The sequence below is a fragment of the Cetorhinus maximus genome, chromosome 24 (genome assembly GCF_964194155.1).
Source record: "Cetorhinus maximus chromosome 24, sCetMax3.hap1.1, whole genome shotgun sequence".
Classification (NCBI taxonomy): Eukaryota; Metazoa; Chordata; class Chondrichthyes; order Lamniformes; family Cetorhinidae; genus Cetorhinus; species Cetorhinus maximus.
In genome coordinates, this window is record NC_135902.1 from 2,318,221 (window position 1) to 2,342,627 (window position 24,407).

Below are 24,407 nucleotides of genomic sequence, written 5' to 3' on the forward strand. Positions count from 1 at the left end.
CACTAAGGTATCCAGTGCAGTCAGAGAACCCTGGAGCACACTCTCTCCCCTGTCCTGTCATAATTGACTCTTTCTCCCTGCTCAGACTCTATTCAACAAACAGGCCCAGCACCTGCTCTAACCAAAATGTACTTTCCCTTTAAGAGGTGCAGTCTGGCTTTAGTTAGTGCATGCTAGCTTTAAATGGTGTTAGCTTTGCATGCACTTGGTCCCCCTGCTGAGCAGAGCAGCCAATCAGCAGCAAACGCAGTGCTGGCTGCATGCAGAACTCATTCAAATTAGGAAGCAGCATGAATTTGGCACGTTGCCTACATCGGAGGCGTCTGGCGCGGGTTATTCACACAAAGCGAATTCTGCGTCCATTTTTGGGCTGTCCAAGTTAAGCGCCAAGAGATTAGCAGATGGTGTGGAATGCAAGTCCGTGATAGAATAATCACGCACGAACTCTGGATGGGGTAGACTTGATTTGGAAAGTGTTTGTTTCTTATTCTGGATTCCTTTCATGTGGTGTCAGCAATCACTTTCAGATATGGTATCTGTCCTGTGGTTTAAAAATCTTTATCTCTCTTCTTTCAATGAATCTCTTTTTCTAAAAGAGCTTACCATCTATTTGGCAATTATCACTTTGTTTCCTCGTTATAACAATTACAATTTTCTACGCAAAATGTTTTTACCAACTCTCCCACTGAGAGGCCATATCTTAGTGACAACTCTCCACTGAGAGGCCATATCTTAGTGTCAACACAAAACTGTCCATAGTTGGTCATGAATTGGCAATCTCAGTTAAACAGACCACAGGACGGTAAGGGTAGGAAGTAGAAAGAGTGGTCACGTTAAGGGGGCTTTCATGAGATTAAGGATGAGGTGCTTTATTGGGACTAAACAGAAGGACTTCACATCTAGCTGTGCATCACCTGGCCTGGGGCACTGGTTGCAGACACTGGCTGCCTGAATGAGTTCCATTTCTGAACACAAACATCCATTATCTTTAGGAGTATAACTTAAAAGAAACTTAAAACATTTCAGTTTTATCAGCCACATGCTGATAAGGATATCACAAATGTATTTCCCTATGTTGGAATGCTGAGCCATTACCGACATTGTAAAGACTTAAGTATAACATGGATTTGAAAGGATTTTCAACCTGGGAGTGATTTTGAAAGGTCTTGTCCCTTCATGAAGTGATGTACATTATCGAGCACCGAGCTACATTTCACAGCACAGGGCCAAGGACTGGACAAATCCAACTCATGTTCTAAAGTGGCCCTCAGGAGAGTTGCAGAGTCATTTGTCTGGAATGGGAAATTGGGCCAAGTCCGAGTTCGGCAACAGAAGTGGCATAAGAAGGACAAATCTAATAAGCAGAAGCATACTTTCTGTACAGGCTCCCATCTTCTTGTTTGGTGTACAAAGCATTAATTGTATAAATAAATGGTATCTCCCAGTCCTTAAAATAAATTCCTGTTCTTATTGTTGTTTCAGTTTTTTCAGAAATAGCTTTATGAGTATGAAATTGGATCAGTTGGCAAGGTTCAAAGGTGAACACTTCCCACCAAGATGTCTTCTCTTTCTAAAGTAGCTTACAGCCTGTTTCTATTAATAAAAAGGAAGACATGGCGATCATTCCTGAAAAAATTCTTAAACTATCAGTGAATAGACAACTGAATTCGAAACTGAAGATAATCATATTACCATAGTGAAGAAAGATCAAATCTTCATTGCTGCAATATAGGGCAAGTCTCCAAACATTTGCTGTTATAGCTTAATTGGGCATATTCCTTAATGTAGCTGTTTATAATCCAGGCTGCAAACATGATGAAATAGTCTTTTTTATAAAACCTTTCTTACTGTGCAAATTCTTATCACTTTATTAAAAATTTAACTGAACACAAGGTGAGTTTACCACAGCCATATTAGTTCTAATAGCTTCCTCTCACCTGGAGAGTGATCACACACCTACCAACATTTCAACTGTCATCTTCTAGTGAAACGTTTGGATTAACAACTTTACTTGGTAACTTACCCAAACCATCAACACTTGTTATTATTGGAACTACAGACCAATCCTGATTTCAGCCCAAGAAACTCAACTCCTCCAGGTTCAATGCATGAACACTGCATGGCCAAACAACACATCCAAAGAAAACTCAACTGCGTGTCAAGTATTATGCCATGTAATTTTGCAAGCAAATTGAACTGAGACGATTAAAAGCTGGTTGTGTTCCCGTCTGTGTGAATCATCGCTTTTAAGAAAATGTAATATAACGTTCAAATGCCACAGAGCATCCAAATAACATGGTAACATGAGAATGGTAGCAGAACAGTAATCTCATCACTTTGAGGTAACCCTTCTGGGCAATTATTTAATCTTTCAATGTCATTCATGCTTTGTAACACACAATGTTATCTAAGCAAATAAAAGTAAATTTGGATATATCTGTAAACTGTGAACTCTCAAACTCAAACTCTCAATCCTTGGTCAAAAATTCAGGTCAGATTCAGGTTCTGAGAGCAAATTAATTGCAAGAGATCAACATCAACATCATTTGAGCTCGAGAAAGAACCCGCTATTACTCTATTCTTTATTACTCTCAATTTTCTTTACACATTGACAAGAAAACAGATTAAAAATGAATTGTCTAAAAATATATATTTACATCCATGCAATGGGGATTCTTCACGTCCAAGGGGCCAATTTGATGGGGAAAGAGAGGTTACATCAGAATGCTTTGGACAAATACACATACCTTTTTATCTATGTCAGGTTATGTAATTACTCAAAATAGAATCATGGGTGTTTTGTAGACTAACAGGAGCATGGTCTTCAGGATCATATGGAAAGTCAATGCGACATGGCTACATATGGCTACAAGGAAAGCAGTGTAATGGCCACAATCCCATGCACAGCATTCCCATTACCCCAGAGGAAAAATACCCTGTAATATCCTAAAATAAAAAACAACAGAGTTTTACATCAAGACGTAGCCAATTAACCAAATCTTTTTGATCAAGAAGTGGCTGACTTTAGTTTCCAGCTAGAACAATAATAAACAATTAGAGGAACATTGTACAAATCAAACACTGGCTTTCGTGAATTATGTCCACGCATCTTCTGCCAAGTCTGCTGACAGAAACGCTAGTGGAGTTCACACATATTTCATTCAACTGCCTACAGTAATGGTATCAGTGGAGTTATGTTGATGCCCCCCACCCTCTGTCTTTAACAGTCTGTTGGACCATCAGCATTCAAAAGCAAGACGAAGGAAATAAAAGCCACATTAGCCGTTGTAGTTGAAAGCACGAGCTGCCTTTCAATTCACTCTAGCCGGTCCTGGCCTCCCCAACCATTCTTTAAGTACTACAAGTCAAATCACTTACAGTTATGTAAGTGGGTTAGTTTTCTGATACCAGGTCACAAAGCATTCAGAGCAATCATTCCAAAAGAGGAAACTAGCTTGTTTCAGAAAGCTGTAAGCGATTCTCTGTTAAGACATGCACTTTGAAGTATGACAACTCAGTCTGTTTGTTCCTGTGTTTCGAATTGTTATTTTTATATGTCGGTTCATCAAAATTTTAAAATATTTCACTGTTCCTTCATTTACATGGCACGGGCAGATCACTAGATTCTTACTCCATTATTAGGAGCTCACATTTCACTCTTTAAGGGTTTTTATTAAATAAATTTACTTAAAATGGAAACTAAAAGGCAGCATCACAGGATAAGGGAGAATTTGTTTAAAATGGAAACCAAAAGGCAGCATCACAGGATAAGGGAGAATTTGTTTTGTGTCCTTTCATGGAATGTGGGCTTCGCTGCTGTTGCTCATCACTAATTGCCGTTGAGAAGGTGGTGGTGAGCTGCCTTCTTGAGCTGCTGCAGTCCCTGTGGTGTAGGTACACCCACAGTGCTGTTAGGGAGGGAGTTCTAGGATTTTGACCCAGCGACAGTGAAGGAACGGCGATATATTTCCAAGTCAGGGTGGTGCGTGACTTGGAGGGGAACTTCCAGGTGGTGGTGTTCTCATCTGTCTGCTGCCCTTGTCCTTTGAGATGGTGTGCATCGGTAGTGGAGGGAGTGGATGTTGAAGGTGGTGGATAGGGTGCCAATCAAGTGGGCTGATTTGCCTTGAATGGTGTTGAGTTTCTTGAATGTTGTTGGAGCTGCACTCATCCAGTCAGGTGGAGAGTATTTCATCACACTCCTGACTTGTGCCTTGTAGATGGTGGTCAGGCTTCGGGGAGTCAGGAGGTGAGTTACTCTCTGCAGAATTCCCAGAGTCTGACCTGCTCTTGTAGCCACAGTATTTATATGGCTAGCCCAGTTCAGTTTCTGGCCAATGATAACCCCCAGAATGTTGATAGTGGGGGATTCGGTGATGGTAATGCCATTGAATGTCAAGGGGAAATGGTTGGGTTCTGTCTTGTTGGAGATGGTCATTGCCTGGCACTTGTGTGGCATGAATGTTACTTGCCACTTATCAGCCCAAGCCTGAATGTTGTCCAGGTTTTACTGCATATGGGCACAGACTGCTTCAGTATCTGAGGAGTCACGAATGGTGCTGAATACTGTGCAATCATCAGCGAACATCCCCACTTCTGATGTTATGGTAGAGGGAAGGTCATTGATGAAGCAGCTGAGGATGGTTGGGCCTAGGACACTACCCTAAGAAACTCCTGCAGTGATGTCCTGGAACTGGGATAATTGACCTCCAACAACCACAACCATCTTCCTTTGTGCTAGGTATGACTCCAACCAGCAGAGAGTTTTCCCCCTGATTCCCATTGACTCCGGTTTTGCTAGGGCTCCTTGATGCCACACTCGGTCAAATGCTGCCTTGATGTCAAGGACAGTCACTCCCACCTCACCTCAGGGGTTCAGCTCTTTTGTCCATGTTTGAACCAAGGCTGTAATGAGGTCAAGAGCTTAGTGGCTCTGGCAGAACCCAAACTGGGCATCTGTGAGCAGGTTATTGCTAAGCAAGTGCCACTTGATAGCACTGTTGATGACCCCTTCCATTACTTTACTGATGATCGAGAGTAGGCTGATGGAGCGGTAATTGGCTGGATTGGAATTGTCCTGCTTTTTGTGGACAATTTTCCACATAGCCGGGTAGATGCCAGTGTTGTAGCTGTACTGGAACAGATTGGCTAGGGGCGTAGCAAGTTCTGAAGCACAAGTCTTCAGTACAATTGCTGGAATATTGTCAGGGTCCATAGCCTTTGCAGCATCCAGTGCCTTCAGCCATTTCTTGATATTATGTGGAGTAAATCAAATTGGTTGAAGACTGACATCTGTGATGCTGGGGACCTCTGGAGGAGGCCAAGATGGATCATCCACTTGGCACTTCTGGCTGAAGATTGTTGCGAATGCTTCAGCCTTGTCTTTTACACTGATGTGCTGGGCTCCTCCATCATTAAGGGTGGGGATATTTGTGGAGCCTTCTCCCCCAATGAGTTGTTTAATTGTCCAGCACCATTCATGACTGGATGTGGCAGGACTGCAGAGTTTAGATCCAATCTGTTGGTTGTGGGATCGCTTAGCTCTGTCTACCACTTGCTGCTTATGCTGTTTGGCATGCAAGTAGTCCTGTGTTGTAGCTTCACCAGCTTGACACCTCATTTTTAGATATGCCTGGTGCTGCTTCTGGCATGCCCTCCTGCACTCTTCATTAAACCAGGGTGGATCCCCCAGCTTGAAGATAATGGTGGAGTGGGGGATATGCCGGGCCATGAGGTTACAGATTGTGGTTGTATATAGTGGTTGAGTGCAGCTTCAACAACTCTCAAGAAGCTTGACACCATCCAGGACAAAGCAACCCGTTTGATTGGCACACCATCCACAAACATTCACTCCCTGCACCACCGATGCACAGAAGTAGCAGTGTGTACCATATACAAGATGCCCTGCAGGAACTCACCAAGACTCCTTAGACACCACCTTCCAAACCCACAACCACTACCATCTAGAAGCACAAGGGAAGCAGATACACGGGAACACCACCACCTGGGAGTTCCCCCCCCAAGTCACTCACCATCCTGACTTGGAAATATATCACCGTTCCTTCACTGTCGCTGAGTCAAAACCCTGGTACTCCCTCCCTAACAGCACTGTGGGTGTACCTACACCATATGGACTGTAGCGGTTCAAGAAGGCACCACCTTCTCAAGGGCAACTAGGGATGGGTAATAAATGCTGGCCCAGCCAGTGATGCCCCCATCCCGTGAATAAATAATTAAAAAAATTCTGCTGCTGCTGATGGCCCACAGCACCTCATGAATGCCCAGTCTTGAGTTGCTAAATCTGTTCGAAATTTATCCCATTTAGCACGGTGGTAGTGCCACACAACACGATGGAGGGTATCCTCAATGTGAAGGTGGGACTTCGTCTCCACAATGACTGTGCGGTGGTCACTCCTACCGATACTGTCATGGACAGATGCATCTGTGGCAGGCAGGTTGGTGAGGATGAGGTCAAATATGTTTTTCCCTCTTGTTGGTTCCCTCACCACCTGCCACAGACCCAGTCTAGCAGCTATGTCCTTTAGGGCTCGGCCAGCTCGGTCAGTAGTGGTGCTACCGAGACACTCTTGGTGATGGACATTGAAGTCCCCCACCCAGAGTACATTCTGTGCCCTTGCCACCCTCAGTGCTTCCTGCAAGTGATGTTCAACATGGAGAAGCACTGATTCATCAGCTAAGGGAGGGTACGTGGTAATCAGCAGGAGGTTTCTTTGCCCATGTTTGACCTGATGCTATGAGACTTCATGGGGTCCAGAGTCGATGTTGAGGACTCCCAGGGCAATTCCCTCCCGACTGTATACCACTGTGCCGGTGGGAGAGGACATATTCAGGGATGGTGATGGTGGAGTCTGGGACATTATCTGTAAGGTGGGTATGATTCCGTGAAGATGACTATGTCAGTCTGTTGCTCGACTAGTCTGTGAGACAGCTCTCCCAATTTTGGCACTTGCCCCAGATGTTAGTAAGGAGGACTTTGCAGGGTTGACAGGGCTGCGATTGCTGTTGTCATTTCCGGTGTCTAGGTCGATGTCGGGTGGTCTGTCTGGTTTTTTGTGACTTTGTAGCGGTTTGTTACAGCTGAGTGTCTGGCTCGGCCATTTCAGAGTCAACCACATTGCTGTGGGTCTGGAGTCACATGTAGGCCAGACCAGGTAAGGATGGCAGATTTCCTTCCCTAAATGACATTAGTGAACCAGATTTTATGACAATCGACAATGGTTTCATAGTCACTATTACAAAAACTATCTTTTAATTCCGGAATTATTAACTGAATTTAAATTCCACCAGCTGCCTTGGTGAGATTTGAATCCGTGTCCCCAGAGCATTAGCCTGGGTCTCTGAATGACTAGTCCAGTGACAATATCACTACACCACTGGCTGTGGCCAGGCCTATCACCACCTCACTGGCTGAATGAGGATTTCCCTTGCCCCATTCCTGCTGTGATCCTCACTGGCTGCCTCACACCCTCCCCCCCCCACAACACCAGCTCCATGTAAACAGCAGAGAAGGAGTAGGGTGGGATATCCTTGAATTTCCCTCCGCCTGTCTCCCTCACTGTCCCTTGCGAGCTCTGTTGTTGACTGTGGAAGCAGTAACAAACGGCCCAATGCCTCCTCGCCAGAGGAACAGAATCGTGTCTGGAACTCCTCACTCTGTAACTCGGGCTCAGCACTTACCTGCTGAAGGCCTTGATCTGGATCAATGACTTCAGCAGGAGACTGAACGCTGTGGCTGACACCCTTCTGCTCCTTTCAGGTCCTCTTGCTGTCTCTTCTGGTGCTTTGCTGTTTGGAATTGGCCGTTCCTGTAGGCTTGGCCTTGCTAGTGCGAATCCTGCTGCTCAAAGTGAAAGCCCCTTTGTGCAGGGAAATGGTTCAGGTTTGGATGGAAGTTCCTTCCCACCAGAGCCCTGATCGGAAGAGGAGAAACCGAAGCTGCCACTGAAAACCTGAGGAATTCAGGGAAAGGCCCGGCAGCTGGGTTCAATCCAGCACCGGTCACAACACGAAAACAGATAGAAAATTAATTTAAGAAATAAAATTCCTTTTGTACACAGTTTCCATTACCAGCAGTTTTGTTTATACAAAATAACACTAATTATATTGTTTCTAGCAAAATAAAAAGGGTAAAGCTCTCATGAGTAAATTGAAAATTCAGATTGCCGTATCACCGGTATTTATTTGCCTATTCCAATGATATGCACTTCCTCTCGATGTTACCCTTACTTTCTGTTTCATCCCTTTTGAGTCAACATTTCTCAGTTGTCAATATTTTTCAGTGTAATGTATACGTCAACAATTGTTAATCATGTTTCTTTATAAAAGTCTTGCAATGGCTCCACACTAGGAGGCAGTGTTACACCTTCCTCCACATCCTCCACAACCTCTGGCTTTGGTACCCACACAGCCCTAGTCCTGCTCACCCAGCTCACGACACCAAGTGCTGTCAGTAACCCGCCTTTTATACGAACAAAACAGATTTAGATTTCTCACAGCATTCCTGCATTCAGTTATAACACTGGCTCAACTCTGCTCAGCACATTTTATTTTTTGGGTACAGCTACTTGCCCCTGATCTCCTAATCGTTTGCCTTTGCTAATCCAGGCCAGCGTCATCTCCTTCTCCATCTCAGGCTGACTGGCTCTGCCTGCTCTGGCTCTCACTCTGCTTTAATAAAATGCCTGTCAGTCCCTTTCTGACCATTTTTACCTCCTGCCTCTGAGGCAGGTGGCAGCCCCCTGCTCCTGCTTTCTCAATTTAAATAAAAATGATTTGTTTTTCCCCCCAGCAAACCTTCTTTTAAAATGGCCTTGTGGTCCGGATTTTTATCTGGGGCTCTCTACTTCATTTTTAATGGCCTAATTTTCCTCTATTAATTTCCAGGCTCTCCCTTTCCAAAGGCCTATTTCTGCCATTTTGTGTTTTGTTTTACCCTGTTCTCACTTTAATTTTTAATGGCTTTGTTCCTGTTGTTTTTCTGGCTCTGTCTCTCTCTCTCTCTCTCTCTCTGTTAAAGATAAGATCTAATATTGATTTCTGTACTTTTCCTCAGTCTCTTGATCTTTGATGGCCCCCAAATTGCCTTTCTTTCTTACATGAAAGCAAAATACTGCGGATGCTGGAAATCTAGAAAACGGTGTAAAAACTCAGCAAGTCTGACAGTGTCTGTGGAGAGAGAAACAGAGTTAACATTTCGAGTCCGTATGACTCTTCAGAGCTAAAGGGAAGTAGAGATGTGATGAAATTTATACTGTTTAAGGTGGGGTGGGTGGTGAAGCTGGATAGAAGGCCAGTGATAGACAAGAGCTAAGGAGAGATTGACAAAGATGTCATGAACTAAAGGACAAAGGGGTGTTAATGGTAGTAGTAAAGAGTACAGAAGATACTGATAGTGGCATTAAGGTAAGAAAGCAGAATGTGTTAATAGCAGAACAAGGCTCAGCGCTCTGTGAAACAAGAGGGGGAGGGGGCGGTGATTGAGAAAAAGGATTAAAAAGGGATTTAAAAAGGGGATAACACAATGAATAAAAATGAAAATAAATAAAAAATAAAAATAAATTTTAAAGGATTAAAAATGGGGTGAAGGGATAAAAAATGTATTCATTGTTTCATCCCCTTTTTAAATCCCCTTTTTAATGCCTTTTACTACCTTTTTCCCCAATCACCCACCTCCAAAAGGGCCATCTGTCACTTGGTCCATGTTGTTCTTTCACAGAGCGCTGAGCCTTGTTCTGCTATTCACACATTCTGCTTCCTTACCTTGATGCCACTATCAGCTCCTTCTTTAGTCTTTACCATGACCATTAACACTCCCTTTGTCTTGTGTCCATGACCATCTTTGTCAATCTCTCCTTAGCCCTCACCTATCCCTGACCTTCTATCTCATTCCAACCGCTTCACCCCCTCTTAAACAGAATAAAATCCATCACATTTCCATTTCTCTTTAGCTCTGAAGAAGAGTCACACGAACTCAAAACTTTAACTCTGTTTCTCTCTCCACTGATATTGCCAGACTTTTCCAGCATTTTCTGTTTTTATGCCTTTTTCTCTTTCTTTGCTTCTTTTATAAAGAAACGCCCCAGTTTGTAAAAGTCTGGCATGTACCATACACTTCTGACAAAACATTTCAAACGAGACATCTTCTAACTGACATGGAAGGTCTGCTGGATAGGGTCAGAAATTGTCCCACATACGTGGATTTTATAAGGAAATCAAGTGTTTGTCACAAGGATGTTAATATCAAGGAGGAGAAATGTGTTCACACACTGCGCAGATTTACCTGGATTCCCCAGGGCAGGAGACAGGCAGCCCCCTTCCCGCTACTGTGTGGTCCGTGCAGCTTTCTTCAGTAATATCTAAACCAGGGAGAATTTCCTTCAACAGTGAAAAAAAATCGCAGGGATGGGGAGAATAGTGGGTGAGTGGGACTAACTTTGAAAGAGTTGGAACAGACTCAATGGGCTGAATGGCCTCCTTCTGTACTATTGTATGATTCTCTGAATTATCCTTTTGCTGATGGAAAGATTATATGAGCTTTTGATCAAAGTTGAAAAGAAATGTTGTTGTGGTTTATTTTCACAATTTCTGTATATCCTGGTATCAGTATCTAATCAATCCAATGTTGTGTAGACCTCAAGTGATTCCAAAATTCTACTTCAAGGTAGATGTTTCATTCCTGCTCCTTCAGGTTTGTGAATCTGGCTGCATCATTTTCAGAAGGACTTGAGCCCAGTTGAAGCAACTTTGTAAAATGAAAATTGAAGTAAATCAACAGGCAGATAGTGAGATAACAACAGAAAGTGCTGGAAAAACTCAACAGGTCCGGCAGCATCTGTGGAGAGAGAAACAGAGTTAACGTTTCAAGTCCGTATGACTCTTCTTCAGAGCTGAGGAGAGATAGGAATGTGATGGGTTTTATACCTGTTGAAAAAGGTGGGGGGGTGGGGCAGGTGGCGCAAAGTAGAAGGTCAGGGATAGGTTAGAGGGCAGGAGAGATTAAATGATAAAGACATCATGGAACAAAAGACAAAGAGAGTGGTAATGATAGTGGTAAAGAATTGGTCCAGAGTAAGTGTTAATGGCAGAATAAAGGTCAGTGCTGTCTGAAAGCAAAAACATGAGAACAAGATATAGACGGACACTAGGGAAAAAATTCAAAATGAAGGACAGAGCTCATGGTCTGAAGTTGTTGAACTTAGTGCCGAGTCCAGAAGGGTGTAAAGTGCCTAATTGGAAGATGAGGTGCTTTTCCTCCAGTTTGCGTTGGGCTTCACTGGAACATTGTATCAGGCCAAAGACAGAAATATGAGCATGAGAGCAAGATGATGAATTGAAATGGCGAGCGTCGGGCAGGTCAGGGTCATGCTTGTGGACTGAGCGGAGGTGTTCAGCAGAGCAGTCACCCAGCCTGCATTTAATCTCCCCAATGTAGAGGAACCCACATTGTGAGCAGCGAATGCAGTAGATGGAACTGAAAGAAGTGCAAGTAAATCACTGTTTCACCTGGAAGGAGCGTACGGGACCTTGGACAGTGAGGAGGGACGAGATAAAGGGGCAGGTGTTACACCTCCTGCAATTGCATGGGAAGGTGCCATGGGAAGGGGATGAGGCGTTGGGGGTGATGGAAGAGTGGACCAGGGTGTCCCAGAGGGGATGGTCCCTATGGAATGCTGAGAGTGGAAGGAGAGGTGGCGGGGGAGATGTGTTTGGTGGTGGCATCATGCTGGGGCCAGTGGAAATGGCGGAGGATGATCCTTTGAACGCAGAGGCTGGTGGGGTGAAAAGTGAGGGCAAGGGGGTCCCTATCATGGTTCTGGGAGGGAGGGGAAAGTGTGAGGGCAGAGGCATGGGAGATGGGTCGGACATGGTTGAGGGCCCTGTCAAACACAGTGTGGGGGAGTCATCAGCCGAGGAAAAAGGAGGCCATGTCAAACACGCCATTATGGAAGATAGCATTATCAGAACAGATGTGACAGAGATGGAGAAACTGGGAGAATGGAATGGAGTCCTTGCTGGGAGCAGGGTGAGAGGAGGTGTTGTCGTATTAGCTGTGAGAGTCGGTGGGCTTGTAACGAATATTAATAAACTGTCAATCCCCAGAAATGGTGATAGAGAAGCGAAAGGAGGGAAGGAAAGTGTTGGAGATGGACCACGTGAAGGTGAGAGAGGGGTGGAAATTGGAAACAAAATTGATGATTTTTCCAATTCCAGACGAGAGCATGAAGCAGCACCGATACAGTCATTGAGAAAAGAGTTGTGGGAGGGGGCCTGAGTAGGACGAGAACAAGGAATGTTCCACATACCCCATAAAGAAACAGGCATAACTGGGACCCATGCGCGTACCCATTGCCACACCTTTTATTTAGAGGAAGTGAGACAAGTTAAAGGAGAAATTGTTCAGCCAGGTGGAGGAGGGTGGTGGTGGATAGGATCTGTTTGGACCTCTGTCCAAGGAAGAAGCGGAGATCCCTCAGACTGTCCTGGTGAGGGACAGAGGTGCAGAGGGATTGGACCTCGGTGAAGACGAGGTGGTTGGGTTCAGGAAACTGGAAATTGTTGAAATGATGTAAGGTGTCAGAGGAGGTGGCGAATGGAGGTGGGTGACTGGGTGATCGCTTCGCAGTTTTTCCAGCACTTTCTGCTTTTATTTCAGAGCTCCAGCATCTGCAGTATTTTGCTTTTTTCTATAGCTGCATAGAGAGTGCATGTACTTAACAATGGAGCACCTGAATTTAATATTCTAAACCATACTTAGCTGCTCCAAATGGGTTTCACAGCACAAGGTTATAGCTTTCATTTTCAGTTTCCACAGACAGTAGCTTCACTGTGACATGAGATTACTAAATTAAAGTTCAATTTAAATAGCAGCCCCTGCATCAGTGAAAGGTGAATTCTATTCTGAAGAGCTGACTGTGGACTGCACATTGTAATCGTATACTCTCTGCAGCATCATTGCAAACATGGTGCATGGTATAGGAATCATTTGTCAATTGTAAAATTCAAAGCAGCACAATGCTTGCATTTTATAAATGTAAATGATCAAAATCTTTATTCCATTAGGAGAAAGTTACAAGTGCAGCAGATAAAACCAAAGCCACACATCCTGACACATTTTTGGTTCCTTGAGAACGAGGTATACATAGCGTTGAAATTATTGGAACTTAAACTGGTAGTAGGGTATACAGAAATTATAAGAATAAATCACACTGACAGCTCTGAGCAAATTCTCATATAATCTTTCCATCAGCAAAAGTTTTATTTGTAAAATCTTGGAATAGTACTTCACAAATGAGGCCATTCACAGATTCCTTCAAGTATTTATCCAATTCCTTTTGAAGGCTATTATTGATTCTGTTTCCAACGCCCTTTCAGGCTGTGCCTTCCAATTCCTAGCCACTTATTGTGTAAAAAAGCTTTTCATCATGTTGCCTCGAGTTCTTTAGGCAACAACCTTAAATCTATCCCCTTGGTAGTGACTCTTCAGCCAATGGCCAATTTTCCCTATTTAAACCCTTCATGATGTTGAACACCTCAATCAAATCTTCTCTTAGCCTTCTCTGCTCTAAGGAGAACAACCCCCGCTTCTCCAGTCTCGCCGCCTAAGTGTAATTCCTCATCCCTAATACCATTTTATTAAGTCTCTTCTGTGCCCCTCCCCAAAGCCTTCACATCCTTCCTAAAGTATGGTGCCTAGAATTGGATACAAGACTCCAACATGTTTTATAACGGTTTAATATAACTTTCTGGCTTATGTACTCTATTTCACTATTTATACAGCTTGAGATCCCATACGAATTGTTAACTCCTTCTTTAGCCTGTCCTGCCGCTTTCAAAGATTTGTGCACAACCGCTCCATCCCCCCTGACCCCCCACCCCAATGCCCCTCCCTCCCCCTGCAGATCTCGTTGTTCTTGTACCCCCTTTAAAATTGTGGCATTTAATATGTATGATCTCCTCATTCTTCAACAAAATGTATCAGCTCATATTCTTCTAATCTGAATTCCACCTGCCATTCCACCAGTCTGCTCCTAAAGTCAATTACTATCTTCTTTTATTCATTCTCGGAATGTGGGTGTCGCTGGCTGGGCCAGCATTTATTGCCCATCCCTAGTTGCCCTTGAGAAGGTGGTGGTGAGCTGCCTTCTTGAACCGCTGCAGTCCATGTGGTGCAGGTACACCCACAGTGCTGTTAGGGAGGGAGTTCTGGGATTTTGACCCAGCGACAGTGAAGGAACGGTGATATATTTCCAAGTCAGGGTGGTGAGTGACTTGGAGGGGAACTTCCAGGTGGTGATGTTCCCATGTGTCTGCTGCCCTTGTCCTTCTAGATGGTAGTGGTCATGGGTTTTCTTACTGTTGACCACACTTTCAGGTTTTATGTCAGTTGCAAATATTGAAAATGTGCCCTGTACCCCCAAGCCAAAAATAATAATGTGTATGTAATGTACATTCCCGTGATATAAGAGTTCAGCCATCCTATGTTCTGCTGTGAGCTGATGCCACTCAGCGCGGGTCATTGTTCTAGTGATGGTGAAAACTGTTGAGGCTGCACTTCAATTTGGCGATCCATCTCTGCCCATTGTTGCAAGACCACTTTGAGAAACCAGTTCTCACCAAGTGTGATCCAGTGCAGCAGAATAAAGTAGCCCTCTCTCCATTTAAAAAGTAGCGCAGCATGTGAGAGAAAACAGATGGCCAGTACCTTTGAATGAGTTCAGTGTGCAAGAAAGTACAGTGGCAATTTTCTATCTGACTGAGACAAGGGTATGGTACTAGGGTCTCTGAACATGTTCAGGGTGCAATAGAACACAAATATCCTTTGTAACGAACTAGATCAGCGTGTGGGAGAATACTCCTCTTCCAATGTTATGCAAAACCGGGGTAAACCCATTGGAAGGGCCATTCCTGCTGCTTAGTGCCTGTAAATGTAATGATGCAGCATCAGGGATGGATGGTGGGGTCTCTGAAAATAGCTCTTTGCTTTGCTACAGTGCAGATGTCCACAAGAAAACTTGAAAAACAAATGTGAAGGAATTGATTTCAAACTCCAAAAATCTCGCTTTTCGTGACATCAGATGATGTAGGGTGAGCTGGGTCTGTATTTTAGGTGTAAGTCTCTGCTGGAGCATTCTTCATATAATATCCAGGGCCCTGACGGGAGCCAGGCTTTTGCACTGAGGTAAAGCTCTACAGCAGCCGGTACTCTCTTGGCAAATGTATCTCGGAAATGGTGCAAACGATTGAGGAAATACACGGTTAGAGAAGTTCGAATGTAAAACTGGCAGGAAGCAGTTGTGCGCAACTGTTCTTGGGAAGAAAAGGTACAAAATTGTTCTTAATCTGGAGATGTACTGAAACCTTTCAGTACATCCTGGACCATTATGTAAAATCCCTCAAGCCTCTGTGGACATTGAGACATCACAACTGCAACACCTGACAAAAACCTCTGGTTATTATACCAGTAATGAGGGTGCCTTTCCTTGGGATTAATTTTCCTATGCTCCAATTTAATTTTTCCGTCAGTAATGTGTGCTGTGTATGACTTTACTGGTATTCTCTATCACCAGAATATCTCAATTTCTTTCCCTGTCACCTAAGTTTTACAAATATAACTGTCCCCGTGCTGCATAAAGTAATTAAAAAGACAACCTTGTCTTATTCAGAGAACACATCGGGGACCTGTGGTGTGATATTTATGGAATAATTCAATGTGGTGTATTGATACCAACAGACACTCTTAACATTGCCATTTGTGTTTTTCCATCAAGTCAGTTTGATGAGATATATCGCTGCCAATGTCACCAGCTGACAATAGAATTCTGTTGTTGCAGATATCAAGGCTGACTTCCCAAAGATTTCCAGACCTCTCGTCCCAGCGTTCCTGTCCCAATCCCCCACCTATCAGTGTCAGACTTCACTCCCGCCATCTCCTGGCCTTTCGCTGCACTAGGTTCTCCCAGCCCGAGGCTTTCTTATTGCTGTGTTTGGATGCCAGATTTTACTAACACCGACACATGGAAAGTTATAAATATAGATCGAAGCTCCAATAGTGGTATAATTGAAAATAATACCACTTTCAAAAAGGAATTACTTTATTCCATGTACTGACCTAATGGTGGATGTGATCTCTAAAGAAAATTACACTTGTAATTTTTGCAGCAATAGCAATAAAGGGCCTTTTCTCCTGTTTTATACTGTCACCTTCCAGCTCCATGCTTCACTATCATGCCTTGGGCTCACTTGTTTCCCCTCAGTTCCAGCCTTGCTGCTCACTCCAGCCCTGTCCTAACTTCCTGCCAGTTTAAAAATGCTCCACTTGTCCCAGGCTCAGGTATCCCAAGGCCACAGTGTTCACCTGCGTCCTCCACACTCACTGCCTGTTGCTCTGTGCAGTCACTGCCTCCTGGCCTGGAGCCAGCTCCTCCCTCGCTGCTCACTTGCTTCCTTCATTCCCGGTCTTCCTGTTGCATTCCAGCCCTGCCCTCGCCACTCCCTCCCTCAACCCTCTCCAAGGAAAGAACCCAGGAGCTGAGCTCGGCACTGAGACGCAGTGACCTTGGACAGGTAAATACATCAAAACGACATGCACACCTTGGTCTCAGTTATTAAACGATCAAAGCCCTGAATCTGTTTCCAGATGGCCAAGGGAGATAGTGAGTTTTAAATTGCCCCATACAGAAAGAAAAGGGAAATGTGAAAAAACACAGATTGGGAAAGAGAAGGACAAAGACATACAAAGAAAGGAGCAAAATAAAAAGAGAAAGAAATGTTTAAGAAGCATAAAAAAATTGGGAAAAATATTGGAGAGACAGGGAGAAATACTGAAAGAGAGAATTATGGAGAGAGGGAGAGCCTCTGAACTAAAGTCCGAGACAATTAGATACTCTGGGGTGAAAGTACAGGTGTCAACAGCAGAGAGGAGTAGATCCTTTATCCATCAAGCCTGTTACACATAACTCTGACGCTTTGTACATTCCCCACCACGCTCTCCTGACAAGAAAGGCGATAAACCAAATAAAACCTCAGGCCAATTGCAGGAGGAGGAAATTTGGAAAATTCCTCTTCAATCCCTTGAGGCAATCATAATTACTGCAGAAGATCACTCTGATAATTCTAGGCAGTTCCCACCTTTTCCAACAGGAGATCTCCAGCCAGAAACAGATCCCACTCTCGTTTGAAGGAATTTCAAGAGTCAGAAATCACAAGCCCACTATCCTCTGGGGAAGAGTCACCTTCTAATATCTAACCTGGTTCCATTAGTTGAGGCTGAGAGCCCTGGTTCTCACTAACCCGTATAGTTTACTCATGAGAGAAAGCATACAGGAAGCATACTGGAAGAAACAAAAGGAGATAGCAGAGTTCAAGACAAATAAAGAACAAAGAAAGGGAAAGACAAACAATTAAAGAATGGAATTGAAGGTTGAGTAACTTTGATTTATTCACAGGATTAGGTGTCGCTGGCAAGATCAGCATTTATTATCCATCACTAATAACCCCTGAGAATATAATGGTGAGTTGCCATCATGGCTTGCTAGGTTATTTCACAGGGCAGTTAAGAATCAATTTAATGTGGTTTGGAACTGTATATTGGTCAGACTGGGTAAAGATTCCTTTCCTAAAGGACATTAGTGAGTCAGTTGGGTTTTTACAACAATCCATTGTAATCGTCACCATTACCGTTACCAGCTTTTTATTCTACATTTACTTGATTAACTGATTTCAAGTCAGACACTGTCATGGTGGGATTTTGAACTCACATCTTTGATTAATAGTCCAGGCTTCTAGCAGCATCACCATTCTGCAATCATACCCATATCATATTCTTATTTTTCAAATTAAGATTCTCATTAGGTGGAAGTCAGGCAACTTCTTATGGTTAAATCCTTCAGATAAGACGTATCTTAATGCTTCCGTGAATAATGCACAAGATAAAAAGGTATAGTAGTTTAAATTTCACAAAGTTAGACTGGAGTAAAAGGAATAATCATGTTTACCGTGTTCTAGCTGAATCCATGTCCAATACTAGTTTCGCTAAATGTTTTCTCTGTTTTTGGATATTAGGAATGTCCACCTAAGGAATAAGAAGAACGTACTCTTTATTGATACATTGAAGATTATCTGGTTGAATAAAAATGGTAACTTACTTTTGATATCATATTCCTCATCCTTCAAATTAAGATTCCCATCGCGTACTATATGGAAATCAGGCAACTCCAATAGTTAAAGCAACCTTAGTCTAGACCCTCATGATTTTGAACACCTCTATCAAATCTCCTCTCAAAATTCTCTTTTCTAAGGTGACCAACTCCAGCTCCTCCTGTCTATCCATGTAGTAACTGATATAACTCCACCCTGGAACCATTCTCATAAATCTATACTGCGTCCTCTCGAAAGCAGCGCTTCCTAAGCTGTTGCCTAATGTGACCCCATTTTAATATTTGAAAATGAATGTGACCCCAGATGCCAAAAAAAACAGCAAAAAAGCAGCATAGTAACATTCAGTATCTAATTATTAAAGTTTGCATATTTTATATCATCAGATAATACATCTATAAATATGAAAATCTGTTTTAATCTTTGTAGAAATATTATTTCAAGTAATTATGTAGGTTTCAGTTAAGCCCTCGATGTTCCCTGGTGACAGAAGACTCAGTGAAGACTCTCCCCTTCTTCTTCATTGCCCAGGATAGCCACACATTCACCCTGATCGTTGCCCCCTTTAAAGATGGCAGCATGTAACCTCAGCCTGTCACTGGGAGAAGCCCCACAGCTGTCGCCCTGCTCGTTGCAAACGTGGGACCTGTAGCTTCTTTTTGGGGGGTTTTTGGCCTTATGAAGTCTCCCTGCCCAGATGCCAGGTCCATTGCTCTCCCCTGCCACACCCCGCAGAGAGACCGAGGGGGGACAGGGCAAGGGTAGGGCTGGCCATTGTCTGGGCCTTGGTGCAGGGTGCTGTCATGGAGGAGGAGGAGCTCATGACACCATCCACTGTTTCTGTGTGCGACCCCTATTGGGGTTGCACCCCACAGTTTGGGAAGTGCTGCTCTAAAGCTTTTACATTCTTCCTAAAGTGTGGTGCCTAGAACTGGACACAATTATTCCAGCTGAGGCAGAAGCAGTATTTTACAAAAATTCATCAGAACTTTCTTTTTTGTACATTATTTCTCTATTTACAGAAATCATTTATTTGCCTTTATTTAAAAGTGGGATTGTACAGAGAAGTATTCCTCAAATAAACTCCTTTTAAAGGGGAAAATGATATTCCAATATAGCTTCCACATTCAGAGTTATGGAATGGGATTTGAGACATTCATCTCCATGCTGTCAACTTTCGAAAACTTGCTCAAAACCCCCCACTTCAACCATGCCTTCAGTTTCCCCCGCCCACCCTCTCCACAGTCTCCTTTCCCCATAACTGTTTCACTGTATCTGTCCCCTCCTATGGCACTACCTGGCGATAAGATCCTGTATATGAGGAATGTTCTATTAAGGGTAGTTGTTGTTGGGAGCAGGTCAGATTGATTATACCCATGACGCAGAAAGTCTTCTGCTTCCTTTTCTGGAGCTGAAGATTCTCAGATGCTTCTTCTGTCCAATGACTTATCACAGAATTTTAACGGCACAGAAGGAGGCCATTCGGCCCATCGTGTCTGCTCTAGCTCTCCGAATGAGCATCATGACTCAGTGCCATTCTCCTGCCTTTTCCCCGTAACCCTGCATGTTGTTTCTATTAAAATACTCATCTAATGCCTCGATTGAACCTGCCTCCACCACACTTCCAGGCAGTGCATTCCAGACCTGAACCACTCGTTGTGTGAAGAAGCTTTTTCTCACGTCACATTTGCTTCTTTTGCAAATCACTTTAATTCTGTGCCTTTGGGTGATTCTGTTTTTGAATTTTATGCATCAGCTAAGCTTAAGTGTAACGCTTTTAGCACACGGTGGAGCCTCGGAGCGTTCACAATTTAACGATGAACACTGAAGATCGCAGTGTGACCAGCTGCAGTAAAAAATGCCTTTCTGCAGCTAATTAAAATTTAAAATGCATAAAACTCGTGCTGGGAACAAATGGACCGAAGAATATTAGTAAAAAACAGAAGGTGCTGGAAAAACTCTGCAGGTTTGGCAGTGTCTGTGGCGAGAGGGTTCGTGTTTTGAGGCCAATATGAGTCCAAAGTTCTGAAGAAGAGTCATATTCAGGGGTGTAGCGCAGCCGGAGTGTACCAGAGCGCTGCTCGAGCATCTCTTAACCAGGGCCCGGGGCAGATTGTTCCAAACACCAGGGCCTGGGGGCTAGGGGGGCCTGGGATCGGTGTTTTAAACAGAGCTCTCACCATCCACGCCAGAGCTTTCCTGATAGACCCACTTTAAAAAAAAATTGAAACTTTCCGGAGGAGAGTTCCCATTGTTGAAGCTGGTCTATCAGGTCAATCTCACTCATTGCTGCACTGCTGCTGGGGAGGGTGGGGGCTTTGGAGAGCAGGGAGAGGGAGGAGAGTGGGGGTGTTGGGGAGGAGGTTGGAGGGGGTTGGGGGTGGAGAATGAAATTGGAGCGAGGGGTGCGTGGGGGTTGGGGGTGGGGGAGATTGTTGGAGGGAGGGGTGAGAAAGAGGTTGGTGGCAGTGGGGGCACTTTTGCTTTTCACTTAAAAAGCATCATTTTACTGACTTTTGGGGACTCAAATGATTAATACTTAAGAAAGCAGCGTAATAGTAGATTTAGAGAGGATATGGACAACACATTGTCTTAGTGCTCCAGCAACTCCAAATTTGGCACTAGACCCCTGGTCCTGGGGTTAACTCTATCCCACCCCCAAACACAACATTACCCATTTTCGCAGGGGGGAATGGCAGTGAGTGTGTTTCGCACATGCACATTTTACAGAGGCAGCTGGCCATTTAAATCATCAGCTGTTTCCACTCAAGTGGGTTCCTGGTAGCCTTTTGACTGTGGAACCCAAACTGTGCAGGTCAGACCTGGTAACAGCAGCTCTGAACTTGTGGATTCATTTTGGGGGGCAAGGTACCCCTTTGAATGTGGTCATGGGACACCTTTGGGGAGGTAAGATGCCCCTTGGAATTGTTAAAAGTAGGCATAAATGTGTATTAAAATGCATAACTCTATTACTGTCAAGCTCATTGGAACTGTCAACAGGCCTGGGTAACTCACCTCCTGACTCCCCAAAGCTTGTCCATCACCTACAAGGCACAAGTCAGGAGTGTGATGAAATACTCCCCACTTGCCTGGATGAGTGCAGCTCCCACAACGCTCAAGAAGCTTGACACCATCCAGGACAAAGCAGCCGCTTGATTGGCACCCCATCCACAAACATTCACTCCCTCCACCACCAACGCACAGTAGCAGCAGTGTGTACCATCTGCAAGATGCAATACAGGAACTCACCAAGGCTCCTTCGACAGCACCTTCCAAACCTGCTGCTACCTAGAAGGACAAGGGCAGCAGATACATGGGAACACCACCACCTGCAAGTTCCCCTCTAGGTCATTCACCATCCAGACTTGGAAATACATCGCCATTCCTTTACTGTCGCTGGGTCAAAATCCTGGAACTCCCTCCCTAACACCACATGGACTGCAGCGGCTCAAGAAGACAGCTCATCACCACCTTCTCAAGGGAAATTACAGATGGGCAACAAATGCTGACCCAGCCAATGATACTCACATCACATAAAAAAAATTAATTGTCAAAACTGTTAGAAGCACCTGTCAAGAGGTCCTGTCAATGGGAGCTGTGAAGCTGTCAAGGTATTTAAAAATCCTGCTCTCTAAATCTTTGAAAAAAATGTCAGGAGTGTTAAAAAAAATTGCTTGCCATTGCACTCCATCTGTTGACACAAGCCTGATGGTTTCCATTGCTGGATTACTGTTGCATGACTCATTTCACAGCCACCCATTATCACAGTAGAGTGTCTGCCATTTCACTGATTGATACTTACAAATTGGTATAGGTTCTTTGATATGGGCCTATGACTTGCAATGCTTGTTGTTATAAGGGATTGAGCACTTGAATGGAATGTTTGTTTTAAGGCTTTATTTAGTTGAAGGAATGTAAATATAGTAAATGGGCTTTTATCAATGAGCGTGTTTTTTCAATATAGTGAAGTCTGCAATAGACACTTAGGACTTTACTTTATAGAACTTTATTTTACCTCATCTCTGCATAGGTCTCGAGGTCTGCCATTGATGGATACTGGGTGAGTTGGCATGATGCGTGTAAGAGCAAAGGGTGCTGGATGGGGGCATGGGTTGGCACTAAGTTGGCATTAGAGGATGTGCCATTTCTTGTCATTGCACTGGCCCTCACTGCCTCCATCCTGACCGGTCTCAGCATCTGGTCCTTCCCTTGTTGGCCTTCTGGCCAAGGCCATCCTTCCTCTGTGCCCAAGGCTCAATGAACATTGGATGGACAAGACCCATTTTGTCTCCAGAAATTGAACAGAGGAGAGAAGCCTGGCAAAGGTGTGTCCTCCACTGGTGACCTGGCCATCAATCAAAATCTTGCACCTGTGGGCAAATGGCACTCACCCTGATACATATTGGGCACATCCTGGTCTTGCTCTCAATGACCCTAGACCACCAATATCCCTTGACCTTTCTTTTTTCACCCTTGGCCTTCCCGCAGTCACCCTCAACCTGCCTCATGAAGCTTCTCAGTCCCCTCTCCCCTCTTCCAGAAAATTCTCCTGGTCAATGACTGACAGCTCCAGCTGGCTTACCTTCCACCTCGAAGACTCTTTCACTTGCTCCACAACAGCTTTAACTGGTCATGAAATTGAAGGCCCAATTTTCCCCTCGCACTTCCAACTTAATCGCAAAGACAGCATCCTATCACAAAATCCGGTGCTGTAATGAGTATTACTGCATGCAAAGCCATTACAATGACCTTCCTGCCAAGTGCCATCGGCACCACTCTCCTGTTTCCAATCTGCCGTCTAGACAATTCGGTACTCCTACCCCAACGTTGGGAACTTGAAACTTCGCTCCCTGCCTTATTCAGTGCCGCCCGCCTGCCTCTTTCCCCACTCCCTCAGCCAGTAATAAGTTTGGCCATTAATTGTGACTTGAGATCCCTGCTTTGCTGAATCTACTAGCTAAATGGCCAAAGTACAAATGTGTTTGAATGAACACTCCACATCCAAAAAGGCTAATGGGGTAGAATTTGTGTCTGTGTTCTCCTGTCCTTGACCATTTACGCCATTTCTATAGGATTTCCTACAGAGCTATAACAGGGGATTGGAGAGAAAGCCCTACAGAAATTCTACTCCAGTCTTTTCTCCTCTAGAATGGTGACTGACCTGTTTTCTACTCCAACATTTTTTTGTTTTTATTTTAGATTTTTTTTTTGAGTATTTGCCATTTTGTTTTTCTTTTTTACAGGAAGAGCCCCTGACAATCCAGGACAATCTCAGCGCAGTTCTCACCTCAGCTAACACAAACAGTGGTTCTATCACATCCCGCTCTATCTGTAGCTCGAAGAGGATGAGTTCCTGGGCTAGCCTGTCCTCTGTATCACCACACATCTTCAGCATCTTCCTGCAGAGAAAGAGGACACAAGGCACATTATGTAGAACTCCTACTGCAGAAATAATCATTACAAATACACCATACTACAATGCAAGATGTTGTTCTCTTTCTCCCTAGGTTTGACTTTCACTTTAGAAAAAGCACCAGGAATTCCAATTACATATTTCTGAACTCCCAGAAACAACAAATACTTTCCGTAGCATGTGTAGGTTTCCAATTCTGCACAAAGTAAGCCATGGGTCACTGGGAGGTCTTCAGTTAGTTTATTTTTTAACCAGACACAAACACAGCATTGCAGTCTTTGGCATTTGGCATTATAATGACTAAACTCTCCTGTGAAACTCTCACCCAGACTGGTTATCTGCAGGAATTCTGCTGAAGTTTAGTCATCATTTACTGCACCATATTTGTTTGAAGATGTTTAGGCTTTAGATTATTTGTTGCCCACAGTAAAGAGTTATCAGCATAACACAAAATTGTAAGAATTTTATAAAAGCAAAATACTGCAGATGCTGGAAATCTGAAATAAAAACAGAAAATGCTGGAAAACCTCAGCAGGTCTGACAGCGTCTGTGGAGAGAGAAACAGAGTTAACGTTTCGAGTTCGTATGACTCTTCTTCAAAAGAAGGGTCATATGGACTCAAAAGGTCGACTCTGTTTTTTCCTCCACAGATGCTGTCAGACTTGCTGAGTTTTTCCAGCATTTTCTGTTTCTCCTTCTGTAAGAATTCTATCTTTGTTACAATATTTTCCACTGTAGCCTAATGCACCAATACATTAAACTGAGATATCCCAATGTTATAATTCTTAAACAACAAACAATTGAAGACTATACCAAGTGA

At 43.9% G+C, this 24,407-nt stretch overlaps 1 protein-coding gene across 11 annotated transcripts in view; it reads right to left on the reverse strand.

Moving 5' to 3' along the window:
* The window catches only part of LOC144699607 (rho GTPase-activating protein 44), a 342,828-nt gene that overhangs the window by 90,584 nt on the left and 227,837 nt on the right, over positions 1–24,407 (reverse strand). For all 11 annotated transcript variants that reach the window (XR_013580574.1, XR_013580573.1, XM_078570670.1 and 8 more), the window contains exons 5-6: positions 23,462–23,573; positions 18,015–18,091 (exon numbers count right to left, since the gene is read on the reverse strand). Coding sequence is in view for 9 of the 11 variants with exons in the window: in XM_078570670.1 (XP_078426796.1) it covers positions 18,015–18,091; positions 23,462–23,573 (189 nt within the window). In the remaining 2 variants the exon portion in view is untranslated. The remainder of the gene's footprint in view (positions 1–18,014; positions 18,092–23,461; positions 23,574–24,407) is intronic.